General features: G+C 38.9%; 1 protein-coding gene across 6 annotated transcripts in view; it reads right to left on the reverse strand.

The window, feature by feature from the left end:
• The window catches only part of ITSN1 (intersectin 1), a 243,892-nt gene that overhangs the window by 108,811 nt on the left and 122,952 nt on the right, over positions 1-12,129 (reverse strand). For all 6 annotated transcript variants that reach the window (XR_001917533.1, XM_018043229.1, XM_018041619.1 and 3 more), the window contains 2 exons: positions 8,456-8,543; positions 8,193-8,332 (listed from right to left, as the gene is read on the reverse strand). Coding sequence is in view for 5 of the 6 variants with exons in the window: in XM_018043229.1 (XP_017898718.1) it covers positions 8,193-8,332; positions 8,456-8,543 (228 nt within the window). In the remaining variant the exon portion in view is untranslated. The remainder of the gene's footprint in view (positions 1-8,192; positions 8,333-8,455; positions 8,544-12,129) is intronic.

The raw sequence follows: 12,129 nt of genomic DNA on the forward strand, positions 1-12,129 counted from the left end.
GGAAGGACTGATGCTGAGGCTGAAACTACAATACTTTGGCCACCTCATACGAAGAGTTGACTCACTGGAAAAGACCCTGATGCTGGGAGGGATTGGGGGCAGGAGGAGAAGGGGACGACAGAAGATGAGATGGCTGGATGGCATCACTGACTCGATGCACATGAGTTTGGCTGAACTCCGGGAGTTGGTGATGGACAGGGAGGCCTGGCGTGCTGCGGTTCATGGGGTTGCAAAGAGTCGGACATGACTGAGCGATTGAACTGAACTGAACTGAACTCCTTTTGTCAAGTACTTTTATAAAACCTCAAAAGAAAAACCCCGACTGTTACTAAAAACCTCAACCAACCAAGCAACAAGCCTACTGGTATGGCACAGACTCTAACACACAATGTTTGTTAATTATTTCGAGTCTTGGTAGTGTTTAATTACTTTTCTACATTGAAGGAATCTGTCTGAAGTTTCCAAAATCACAAGTACATTCAATGAGAGTTACAGCATTTTATTCTGTGCAAAAACAGTCTTTTCAAAAGGATCATACAGGTAAAAATAAAATTTGATCTTGAACAAGCCATGAAACAGCCAAATGTTACTCTACTAATATGAGAAAACAACATGGTTATTTGAATTCACACTGATTTCTCTTGCTGTCTCTGGATCTCCTCTTTCTGGATCTTTTCCTTTCCATCCTTGTTTCCCTGCACATGCTTTTTTTCTTGACATTTCATTCTGTTCTGCAGTTCCTTCTCCAGCTCTTTTCTTTTCTTGCCTGGTTGCTAAACATTTTGCCTTTCACTGCCTTCATAATGAATGAGCCTGCCATTGAAAGCAAGTGTCTGAAACCAAGAGCATAAAAGCCTCAGTAAAGCGAAGAACCTTATTTACTATAACTGGCATTCTCATTTCAACAACAATTCAGTTCCTAGGAGCAATTTTTAGAACTGGTAGCATTAGAAGCAGAGTTTATATTTCTAATAGCATCTTGCATCTAATTTACAAAGCCTGGATTTCCCAAGTATATTAAGGATGTAATTCTTAACTCTGAATCAGTCCTAAATACTCACATTTTTCTGAGAAATAAAAGATTATCCATTTTTGGAATAGTATACTGACTATAATATCTGCTGATGAAAATATGCATATTGACCCAAATAACGACCAAGTATGGTCTTTCAAATTTTTGCAGCCGCATGGCAAATTCAGTGATCCAAAATAGGCTTGGTATAAAGACTACAGTATATAGTACCTTATCCATCTCGTAGTTCAGAGCTTCCATCACACACCCACACCAACAGATACACAATTTTTCAAGAGGAAAGATTCACTCATAAACTCCATGATTTATAATAATTAATCATGATAAACTTTTATAAAAAAGGCTTATTAGCACTTCATGGTAAATGCTGTTTTAGACACTGAGCACTCATCTGCATGGGGGAAACTGAAGCACAGAGCTGGAGATGGTTCACCATTCTTAGTTTGAGAAGGATGTGCATTGCCTGAGCAGGGCAGGGAAACCTTTAGAAAGAAGTCTAAGTGGATGGCGCAGCACAGGAGGACCGCCAGGCACTGAAACACTGCCTCCTCCATCGCCACTGACTGGAAAGAAACGCTCTAATATAAACGCCAGCTAGAATTCGGCCAGCACACAGTGCCTAGCGGGGACCAACAAGGACTTGACTTTTCAGCACAAAACAACATCTAGATGCTTTGTGTGGATTCTGTTTTAGCTTACAATAGAGTCCTGAAAACTGTTAAGCTGCACTTTATGTTGCTGTTCTGTATCACAGTGAGGATATTAAAATATGGAACATTAACCTATAAGGGCCAAAGAAAACTATGCCAGTAACCACTAACATTGCCAAAGGCAACGTGAGGTCAAGTGCTGTTAAAAAAGCTCCTATTCATAATGGTATTTGACACTTGCTAGAACCATAATTTTACACCTACAGCTAAGCACTGTAGGTAAGAAAAATAATGATCAGAATCGTTCTATGTGCCCTTAAGGCAAATAGAGCCCCTCCCCAATTGTTTTGATTTTCCTGCAAAATGAGATAAAAAGAGAAAAGTCAAAGCAATTGAATTTTGAATTGAGGTTTCTAGAACATGAATATGAGGTTACTGATTCCTAAGCACGATGCTTTTGAACTGCGGTGCTGGAGAAGACTCCTGAGAGTCCCTTGGACTGCAAGGAGATCCAACAGGTCCATTCCAAAGGAGACCAGTCCTGGGTGTTCATTGGAAGGACTGATGCTGAGGCTGAAACTACAATACTTTGGCCACCTCAAGCAAAGAGTTGACTCATCAGAAAACACTCTGATGCTGGGAGGGATTGGGGGCAGGAGGAGAAGGGGACAACAGAAGATGAGATGGCTGGATGGCATCACCGACTTGATGGACAGGAGCTTGAGTGAACTCCGGGAGATGGTGATGGACAGGGAGGCCTGGCATGCTACAATTCATGGGGTCGCAAAGAGTCGGACATGACTGAACTGAACTGAACTGAAAAGCATGATAAAATAGTTCCTGCATATAGAACATTTTAAAAGCAGAAAATGTGATAGATAAATTTGGTCCACTGAAATTTACTGTTCACACAAAAGCTGGTAAAAATAAAAGGCTATCAGTTGGAATTCGAGCACCAAAGCTTTAATATCAGAGTGCTATCATTTCCTCCCTTTTTGATAGACCTACAAAAGCCAAGTTTATTCATTCTTTTTCCTTTTTAAAGTAATTCTTGGTTTTGGGTGATAAATTAGAAAGACATTTCTGTTTTGGCACCATTTCTGGAAAACATAAATATCATATCTATAAGGTAGCCGTCTACTACAAAAGGATGCAAAAATGTACGCTCAGTTGCTCAGTTATGCCTGACGCTGTGGCCCTGTGGACTGCAGCCCTCCAGGCTCCTCTGTTCATGGGATTCTCCGAGCAAGCATACTGGAGTGGGTTTCCATTTCCTTCTCCAGGGGACCTTCCTGACCCAGGGATCCAACTAGTGTTTCCTGCATTGGCAGGCAGATTCTTTACCACTAACATTACCTGGGAATCCCACATGGAAAAGTAGTCTTTTCTAAAAGGTAAAAAGTAAGTCTTCAATTTCCATGAGGTAAAATAGAAATGGAAAGGTCCAAGATTCTAGAGGCCATATGATCCATAGCTCTGACCAGTTCTTGACCAGAACTGTAAGTATGGTTTATATTTTCAGTAAATTGCTACCAATCTGAAATAAATATCTGTTAATCTAACTGTAAAAGTAATTGATTTTCTCTTTAATTAATGACTTGAGCACTTCCATCATTGGTTATCAGAAACTGAGTAAGGAGGCATAAATGTAATTCTTGCTTAACTGAAGAAAAAAAAGAGCAATTCTCAAAAGGATAAATCTGAACTAGACAGCTGGCAGACAGGACTAAACCAGTCTGCCTATTATAAAGAAAGAAAGAAAAAGGAAACAGCATACCTACCCTTTAAACCCTTTCTCATTCAAGAAACTAAATACAATCACACTTCCTGAACACAGGCTTATGCTTGAGAATCTGAGCTAAAACAAGGTGCTACTGTTCCTGTGCTATGTGCTGTGCTCAGTCACTCTCTGCGACCCCATGGACTGTAGCCCACCAGGCTTCTCTGTCCATGCGTTTTCCAGGCAAGAGTACTGGAGTGGGTTGCTACTTGCTTCCCCAGGGGATTTCTTCCCGACCCACCGATTGAAACAGCACCTTCTGCATTGGCAGGCAGATTCTTTACCTCTATGTTATTGTTCCCTGCATGCCCTTATCGCCAAGGAACTGGACATGATCGTGAGTGTGTGTCAAAAGAAGTGAACGGCTTATAAGTTGCAAGTAATTTTGTACCAAAGAAACTATGAGAGTTGGATTTTGCTAAATGGAACAACTCATTTATGGGGCTAGAAATTGAATACAGGTTCTAATGTTCTGATCAACGATTTCTTTTTTTTGCCATGCCCCACACCACATGGCATCCTTGTTCCCAGACCGTGGATCTAACCCAAGTCCCCTGCATTGGAATCTCAGTCTCTTAACCACTGGATGACCAGGAAGTCCCCTTTGATGAACTACTTTTTTTTTTTTTTTAATAAATAAATAAATAAACAATTGATTAGGCCCAGAGAGGCCTCGGCCTTACTCGGCAGACAGCTGCTGCTACCTCCACGGGGCCCCAGCTTCTGCACCAACAGGCTGAGCAGGGCTGATGAACTACTTTTAAAAGTCTACGCTCTATAGGTGTTTCTCCAGTGTCACCATACTAGTTGATAATGGGTGAACTAAACTTTCTTTCTCTAGATGAACAGTTTATAGGAATATAAAACAAAACTAAGTCCTAATTTCTTTTCTCTACTCTCTAGGCTGGTTTCCTCTGGGGAGAGGAAGGTTTAGGATGAACCAAATTCATACCATCAAACATGATGTGTGGCATTACTGGACAGTTGAAATGTTTCAGTAAGGTAGAGGTAATTTTTGCCAACGTTATCGAGGATGCTGCGGAGGTACTACTGTACCAAGGGACACACAGAAGAAATCCCAAAGAGTCCGAATGCTGGCTCACCTCATTCATCTCATCTTAGGAGAAATTATAACTGCTCAGTTGAGTTCAGTTCAGTTCACTTGCTCAGTCGTGTCTGACTCTGCAACCCCATGAAACGCAGCACGCCAGGCCTCCCTGTCCATCACCATCTCCTGGAGTTCACTCAAACTCACGACCATTGAGTTGGTGATGCCACCCAGCCATCTCATCCTCTGTCGTCCCCTTTTCCTCTTGCCCCCAATCCCTCCCAGCATCAGAGTCTTTTCCAGTGAGTCAACTCTTCGGATGAGGTGGCCAAAGTACTGGAGTTTCAGCTTTAGCATCATTCCTTCCAAAGAAATCCCAGGGCTGATCTCCTTTAGAATGGACTGGTTGGATCTCCTTGCAGTCCAAAGGACTCTCAAGAGTCTTCTCCAACACCACAGTTCAAAAGCATCAATTCTTCTGCACTCAGCTTTCTTCACAGTCCAACTTTCACATCCATACATGACCACTGGAAAAACCATAGCCTTGACTAGACGGACCTTTGTTGGCAGAGTAATATCTCTGCTTTTCAATATGGTATCTAGGTTGGTCATAACTTTTCGTCCAAGAGTAAGCGTCTTTTAATTTCATGGCTGCAATCACCATCTGCAGTGATTTTGGAGCCCCCCAAAATAAAGTCTGACCCTGTTTCCACTGTTTCCCCATCTATTTCCCATGAAATGACGGGACCAGATGCCATGATCTTCATTTTCTGAACCAACTTTTTCACTTTCATCAAGAGACTTTTTAGTTCCTCTTCACTTTCTGCCATAAGGGTGGTGTCATCTGCATATCTGAGGTTATTGACATTTATCCCGGCAATCTTGATTTCAGCTTGTGCTTCTTCCAGCCCAGCATTTCTCATGATGTACTCTGCATATAAGTTAAATAAGCAGGGTAACAATATATAGCCTTGACGTACACCGTTTCCTATTTGGAACCAGCCTGTTGTTCCATGTCCAGTTCTAACTGTTGCTTCCTGACCTGCATATAGGTTTCTCAAGAGGCAGGTCAGGTGGTCTGGTATTATAACTGCTCGTGGTAACGAATTTGCCTGCCAGTGCGAGAGACACAGATCTGATCCCTGAGTTGGGAAATTCTCCTGGAGAAAACCGCAACCCACTCCAATATTCTTGCCTAGGAAATCCCATGGACAAAGCAGCCTAGCAATGACAGTGCATGGGATCACAAAAGAGTCATATACTTTTGTGACTAAACATGAATAACAAAGTGAATAAGCTCTAAAGTAAAAAGAAAAAGAAAAAAGCTTCACATTCGCCAATGTGATTATAACAAAGAAAACAGACAGGAGATACTCAAGAGGCTAAAATCTTAAATCTGCCTCTGAGCTGTCTCAATCAAATTATACATTTTTTTTTTTTTTTTCAAAAGAAGGAAAGAGTGGCTTTATTTCTTTGCCAGGGAAAGGGCTACAGCCTCAAGAATTGTTCCCCTCAAATTATAAATCTTTTGATCTTCAGTGTACCTGTTTCTGTTTTGATCTTACCAGGCTGGAGAGGAATACTAGAAATAACAACTGTCAGAAACATAATATGGTCACTAAGTCCTCCAAACTTTTGTTTTAAATAATAAAACAATGTAAGCTACATACTGGCTTGTGATGTTTTTTTTTACTCTCCACACTGACTTAAATTTAAGGTAATAATGGAAAACTAAAAGAAAAGTTACAACAGAAAGAAATATTTAAAAACAAGCATATTTGGGTTTCCCTGGTGGCTTAACTGGTAAGAATCTGCCTGCAAAGCAGGAGACCCAGGTTCGATCCCTGGGTTGGACAGATCCCTTGGAGAAGGAAATGGTGACTCACTGCAGTATTCTTGCTTGGAGAAGTCCATGGATAGAGAAGCCTGGTGGGCTACAGTCCATAGGGTCACAAAGAGTCAGTCACAACTGAGCGATAAACACACATATTTGGAAAAAGGGCCAGTAGAATAAAGGTCTAAAAACTCTCTTACTACTGAAGTCAGCATTAGTCAACTAAACAGTGAGAGTGACTCACATCACATTAGCAGGGTGTTCTCTTTAGCAATGACAACAGTACAACAGCAAAAATAATCTGTAAGTTATCTAGGCATTATCAAAACCACTGACCAGAACCCATCTTCTGACATGTGAACCTTGCTTTGGGCCAAACTTAAGAGTAAGGCATAAATCTGGAGTACCGCCTGGGTCAGAAGACACCTGAATACTTAAGTTTATATTCCAAGAGACTCTTAAAAAGGACTACAAGGGTGCCATAGTGCCATATTCTTTTTGCTTGAAATAGTGACAAGTAATAATGAAAGGTAATGTCAGTGTTTCTATTTATTCTAGAGAAGGAGAACTGACAGCTGTAATTCCAATACTTACATGACATAAATCATATATGTACACATACAGAAAATATATAGAGTGCACATACATACATACACAAACATATATTCCGTGTAAGCATGAAAGCAATATTTTTAAAAAATTCACAAAGGTAAGTTGGCTCAAATAATAACTCCCCTAAGATCATCTTTCTGGAATTGTATAATTGTGAAAACCTTATTACTTATTACCCTGAAAACACAATACAAACACCTCAAACTCAGATGTCTAGACAAGCTGGCCTAGAATCAAAATTCTAAAGTCAACTAAAAATCTCAAATATACTTTCAAATTTGTTTTTGGATTTCTAATAATGAAGAACAGAATAATGAAGAAAAGTATTTAAACTTTTCCTAAGTATCAGAAGCTAAACTGGCCAGAAGCAAGTATAAAGGATTTTAGGTTGGAAACAGAAAATACTTGAGGGGAAAAAAAAAAAATGTGTAAAATCCAACTTTTTAAAAGAACATAACTGATTGAAAACTTCAATATCTACTTAAACCTAAAGTATGTGATTGCTGTTAATAGGAAATTAGCTGCTTGCATTTCAAGATATTTTACTACAGGATAATAATCATTTTTAAGATGATAAAGCTGTCACGTTAAACAAAAAGCACCAAATCAGAAAAAGACTGTGATTTCACCACCTGTATCTTCCCTGGGAGCTTTGGCATTTTCCTGAGTTACACTGTGAAAATATAACAAATTCATGCACCACTTCCACCACAGAGACAAAGGTAATTACTCCACTAAATCATAATATTTTTAAGTGTGAGGTCACAAAACAAAGATCTATCTATATTCAAGGACAATCCTGAAGGTAAGAATTGGCAAAAAATATTCTTAGCTTTCAAAGAGAAAACAGTTCCTTTTCAATCTTCTTCAAAGAACATAAGAAAGATGCAGCTTTGGGAGCCCAGCTTTTGGCAATTCAACTTGATGGAGTTCTCAACAGACACAAGGATGAAGATGTGCAAAAACTGTGTTCATGTGAAAGACAGATGTCAAGTTGGAACCATTTACTCAGCCCTTTATTTAAAGAGGCCAGATTCATTTTTATTTTTTAAAGGACAAAAATTCAACTTAGATTGTTTAATGTTCATCTATAAATGTGAGGGGCTTCTTATGAAGGCTGACAAACCAGCAGAATACATTTTCCTGCCTGGAGCTCAAATATCAACTAACCATCTTGGTCACTTAGAAAGATTAACAAAGTAAGACATACATGTAGGTACACACAGAATAGGTACCTTCAGCTGATTGTTGAAAATATCAATCTCCTGCAATTTTGACCTAGTTTCTTTCTCCACTTCATCCAGTTGGTCTCGTAGCTGCTGCCGAGCCAGTTCTTTCGCTTCTAAGGCTCTTTTGAGTGTGAGAAGTGAATCCCCTGTTTTAGAAAAACATGGCAAGATAAGAAAAACAAACTAGCAGTGAGGAAAAGTGGCTTTTCAGGTTCTCATTTCTTGCCTGTGAGGAAGGAAAATGTCAACTTTAAAAAGAAAACACCTACTGTGCAAACTGTTTTGCTGAACCTGTTTCAATTGGTCATTGAGTATCTGTTTTTCTGGAATAAGTCTTCCAAGCATTTGCTGGGACTCCTAGGAGAGAAAGAGAACACAGCAATGAATGGTGGAGAAAACTACCATGTTTAGATCCAAAGTCCTGGCAGGCTGAGGCAAATTTTCTGCTCGCTCAAAGATTCTCCTAACCTCATCCCAAACAGTCTACAGCAAAACTGCATTTAATCACTAGTCAGGGTTGTTGTTGTTTTCTTGCCAAGAAATTAATTGTTTCCCACATGCTTTTCACTGAAATAAAGTTTAAATAAGACAGTTATAGCTCCCTTGACATTTCTTACATTTTTATTGACTTACTGCTTATTTATAAGCTTTTAAAAGTGAACCACAAGTACAACTCAGCAGAAAAAATGGAAAGGAATGATCTCTCAAATTGCACTAGGATCAAATACAAATGCAGTGACCCTGACATTTGTAAACTGACTCAGTAGTTTAAACAGGAACTGTTCCGTCATGAACTTAATAGGGTTGAACTGAGGGTGACCATATACCTGAAGCTGGAAACAGAGTTCAAACCAGCACTTTAATAATTAGAATCTTAGTTACCATATGTGGTTCCACCACTGAGGATAAAGCCACAGTTTTAAACAGCTGCACAGAAATCTTGAAGCGAATATTTTTTAACCAACATAGATAAAAGCTAAACCACACTGTACAGGACTGTGAGGCATTTTCATGTGTGACTTGAGAATCAACTGTATTTGCCTAAGTTCAGCTTATATTATTCAATGTAGTTTCTACATATATTAGGGAAAAAAAGACAGCTTTTTTAGCCTTTATTAAGGAATATTTGACTTTTGGGGCTTCCTCAGTGGCTCAGTGGTAAAGAATTTTCCTGCAATGCAAACCCAGGTTTGATCCCTAGGTTGGGAAGATCCCCAGGAGGAGGGTATGGCAGCTACTCAAGTATTCTTGCCTGGAGAATCCCATGGACAGAGGAGTCTGGAGGGCAACAGTCCATGAGGTCACGAAGAGTCAGATATGACTGAAGTGACTTAGCATACAAGCACGTGTGCATTTGACTTTCATTTTTACTCTGACTTAAGAAAAATAAATCTCTATGTATTAACTTTTCGTTTGAAAAAGTAAAAATGTCTTCATGAAAAATTTTCACCTGAGGCCAGTCCTTTCTGGAACAGCCACCTTTAGATACCGACTGGCTTGTATGTAAGAAATCTTTGTGTACTACACATCCCAACTGTAGGGTGATACAGCTCAGTGGAGAACATTTGGAAGCATCTTCTCACATGAATAATTCACACAAACAAAAGTACTCTCCCCAATCCCACCAAATTTAGACAAAACAGAATACACAAATCTGAACATTTTCCCAAAAAAGCATAGTCAACTGGGCTCCTCCTCTTATTTGCCTCACTAAACCAAGGCCACATCTCTAACCAATCCCAAATTTTCTTTCCTAAACCAGGGCAAACAAAGAAGTATGAAGATGAAGCCTGGCTCAAAATCACTGAGACATGAAATCTTACCCAGTGGACCACTGGGGAATCCCAACATTACTTCTAAATGTACAATCTAACTTTCTAAAATAGGTCAAATCAGTATGAAGGGGTATGTGACTCATTTGCATAGCAAGAATCTGCTAATACTTATAAAGAAAGAAAACTGATATATCATTGCCTACTATGTACCTGACTTTCTTCAAACCATGCATTATTTTTAACTTCACTGCTTTTTCAGGAACCTTGATTTGTATTTTATTTTCAATAACTAAACACACTAAGCCTCAATCGTAAACATATATATGGATACACAGCATTCAGTGAGATAATAAATAATCCTATGGTTTTCAGTCCTAAATTTTCTAAGGGCAAACTTCTCATGAATAGTTAGTGAAAGACGCAGAGAGTTAACATAGAAAAGATCGTACTTGTGCATGCATTTTAAAATATTTTCAAATAATTTCTAGCAGTGAACTTCTGATACTATTTACATTATATGTCACATCCTAATATTTCAAATCTCAAATTGATTAGGATTTCCATGATAATCAGGAAGGACACTGAAGATATGAACAACACTAAGAACCAACTTGATCAACTTATATTTGGGGGACACCCTACTCCGCTTCAATAGAGTACATGGAACATTCACTAAGACAGATCACATGCTGAACCATAACATAAGTCTCAATAAACTTAAAAGGATTAAAATCACACAGACTGTGCTCACAGATCATACCATAGATAAACCAGAAATCAATTAGACAGCTCAAAAAAAAGAAATCCAAGTATTTGGAAACTAAATTGCATAATTCTAAATAACCCTTCAAAGAAATGACAGAGGAAATAAAAAACAGGTTCTGAATGGAATGAATATAAAAATACAACATGTTAAAATTTGTATAATATGGCTATGACAATGCTTGGAAGGGAATTTACAACTTAACATGTTTATACATTATCAGAAATCAAGAAAGGTCCAAATTCAATAATCTAAGCTTCTTCTTAATAGGCTAGATAGAAGAAAATTAAATCCAAAATAAGTAAATGAAGGGAAATAATAAGGAGCCTAAGTAAATGAAACAGAAAACAGAGATACCATAGAGAAAAAAAAATAAATAAAAATAAAACATTTATTAAAAAAATCAATACAGCCAATTAGTTCCCAGCTAGACTGTTGGAGAAAAGAGGGAGGTGGAAGAGAAGGGAGAGAACAAAGAGAAGGAGAGAAGGAGTTGGAATGGGAGGTAAATGACACAAATTCTCAACATTAGGATGCAACATCACTACAGACGCTACAGACTTGCAAAGAATAATAAGAGAATATAGTAAACAATTTTATACAAATAAATTTGTTAACTTAGATGAAACAGATACATTCACTGAAGATACAAATTATCAAAAGAGAATACAGCACAAATAGAAAACTGCAATAGCCCTGTATCTACCAAACAAATTTTGCAATTATAAGTCCTACCACAATGAAATGTCCAGGTCCATAAGGCTTCACTAGTGAATGCCACCAAAAATTTAAGCAAGAAACAGTAACCCCTCGGTATCCATGAAGTACTGGTTATAGGATCTCCACAATAAAAAAACCCAAGGACATTCAAGTCCCTTACATAAAATAGCTAAGTATGATTGGCACTCTGAATCCTAGGGTTGGTTGAATCTGCACAGGTGGACCAATTGCACTGAGACTGGAGTCTGATAACTATGAAAGGTGGCGAGAGAAAGTTTTTAAGAAATATATAGGGTTTTAATCTTCCCTGGTCAGATGGTAAAGAATCTGCTTGCAATGCAGGAGACTCGGGTCCAATCCCTGGGTCAGGAAGATCGCCTGGAGAAGGGAATGGCTACCCACTCCATTATTCTTGCCCAGAGAATCCCATGGACAGAGGAGCGCAGTGGGCTCCAGTCCATGGGGTCACCAAGAGTTGGATGCAACTGAGCAACTAACACTTTCCTACAGGATTTTAAGAGAGAAGCTGAAAGGGCTAGCTAGGGAGGCAGGGTGGTGTCGAGTTAAGAAGGAAAGCTTTGAAGTAACATAAACTGGGTAATTTGGATTCTTGTTGCCCAGCTAGAAACTGATTCCAAAACAGAATATTCCCTTCTAGAATCTTCACTTTCCCACTTATGAGAGT

This window comes from Capra hircus, chromosome 1, assembly GCF_001704415.2.
Source record: "Capra hircus breed San Clemente chromosome 1, ASM170441v1, whole genome shotgun sequence".
In the NCBI taxonomy this organism is placed as follows: Eukaryota; Metazoa; Chordata; class Mammalia; order Artiodactyla; family Bovidae; genus Capra; species Capra hircus.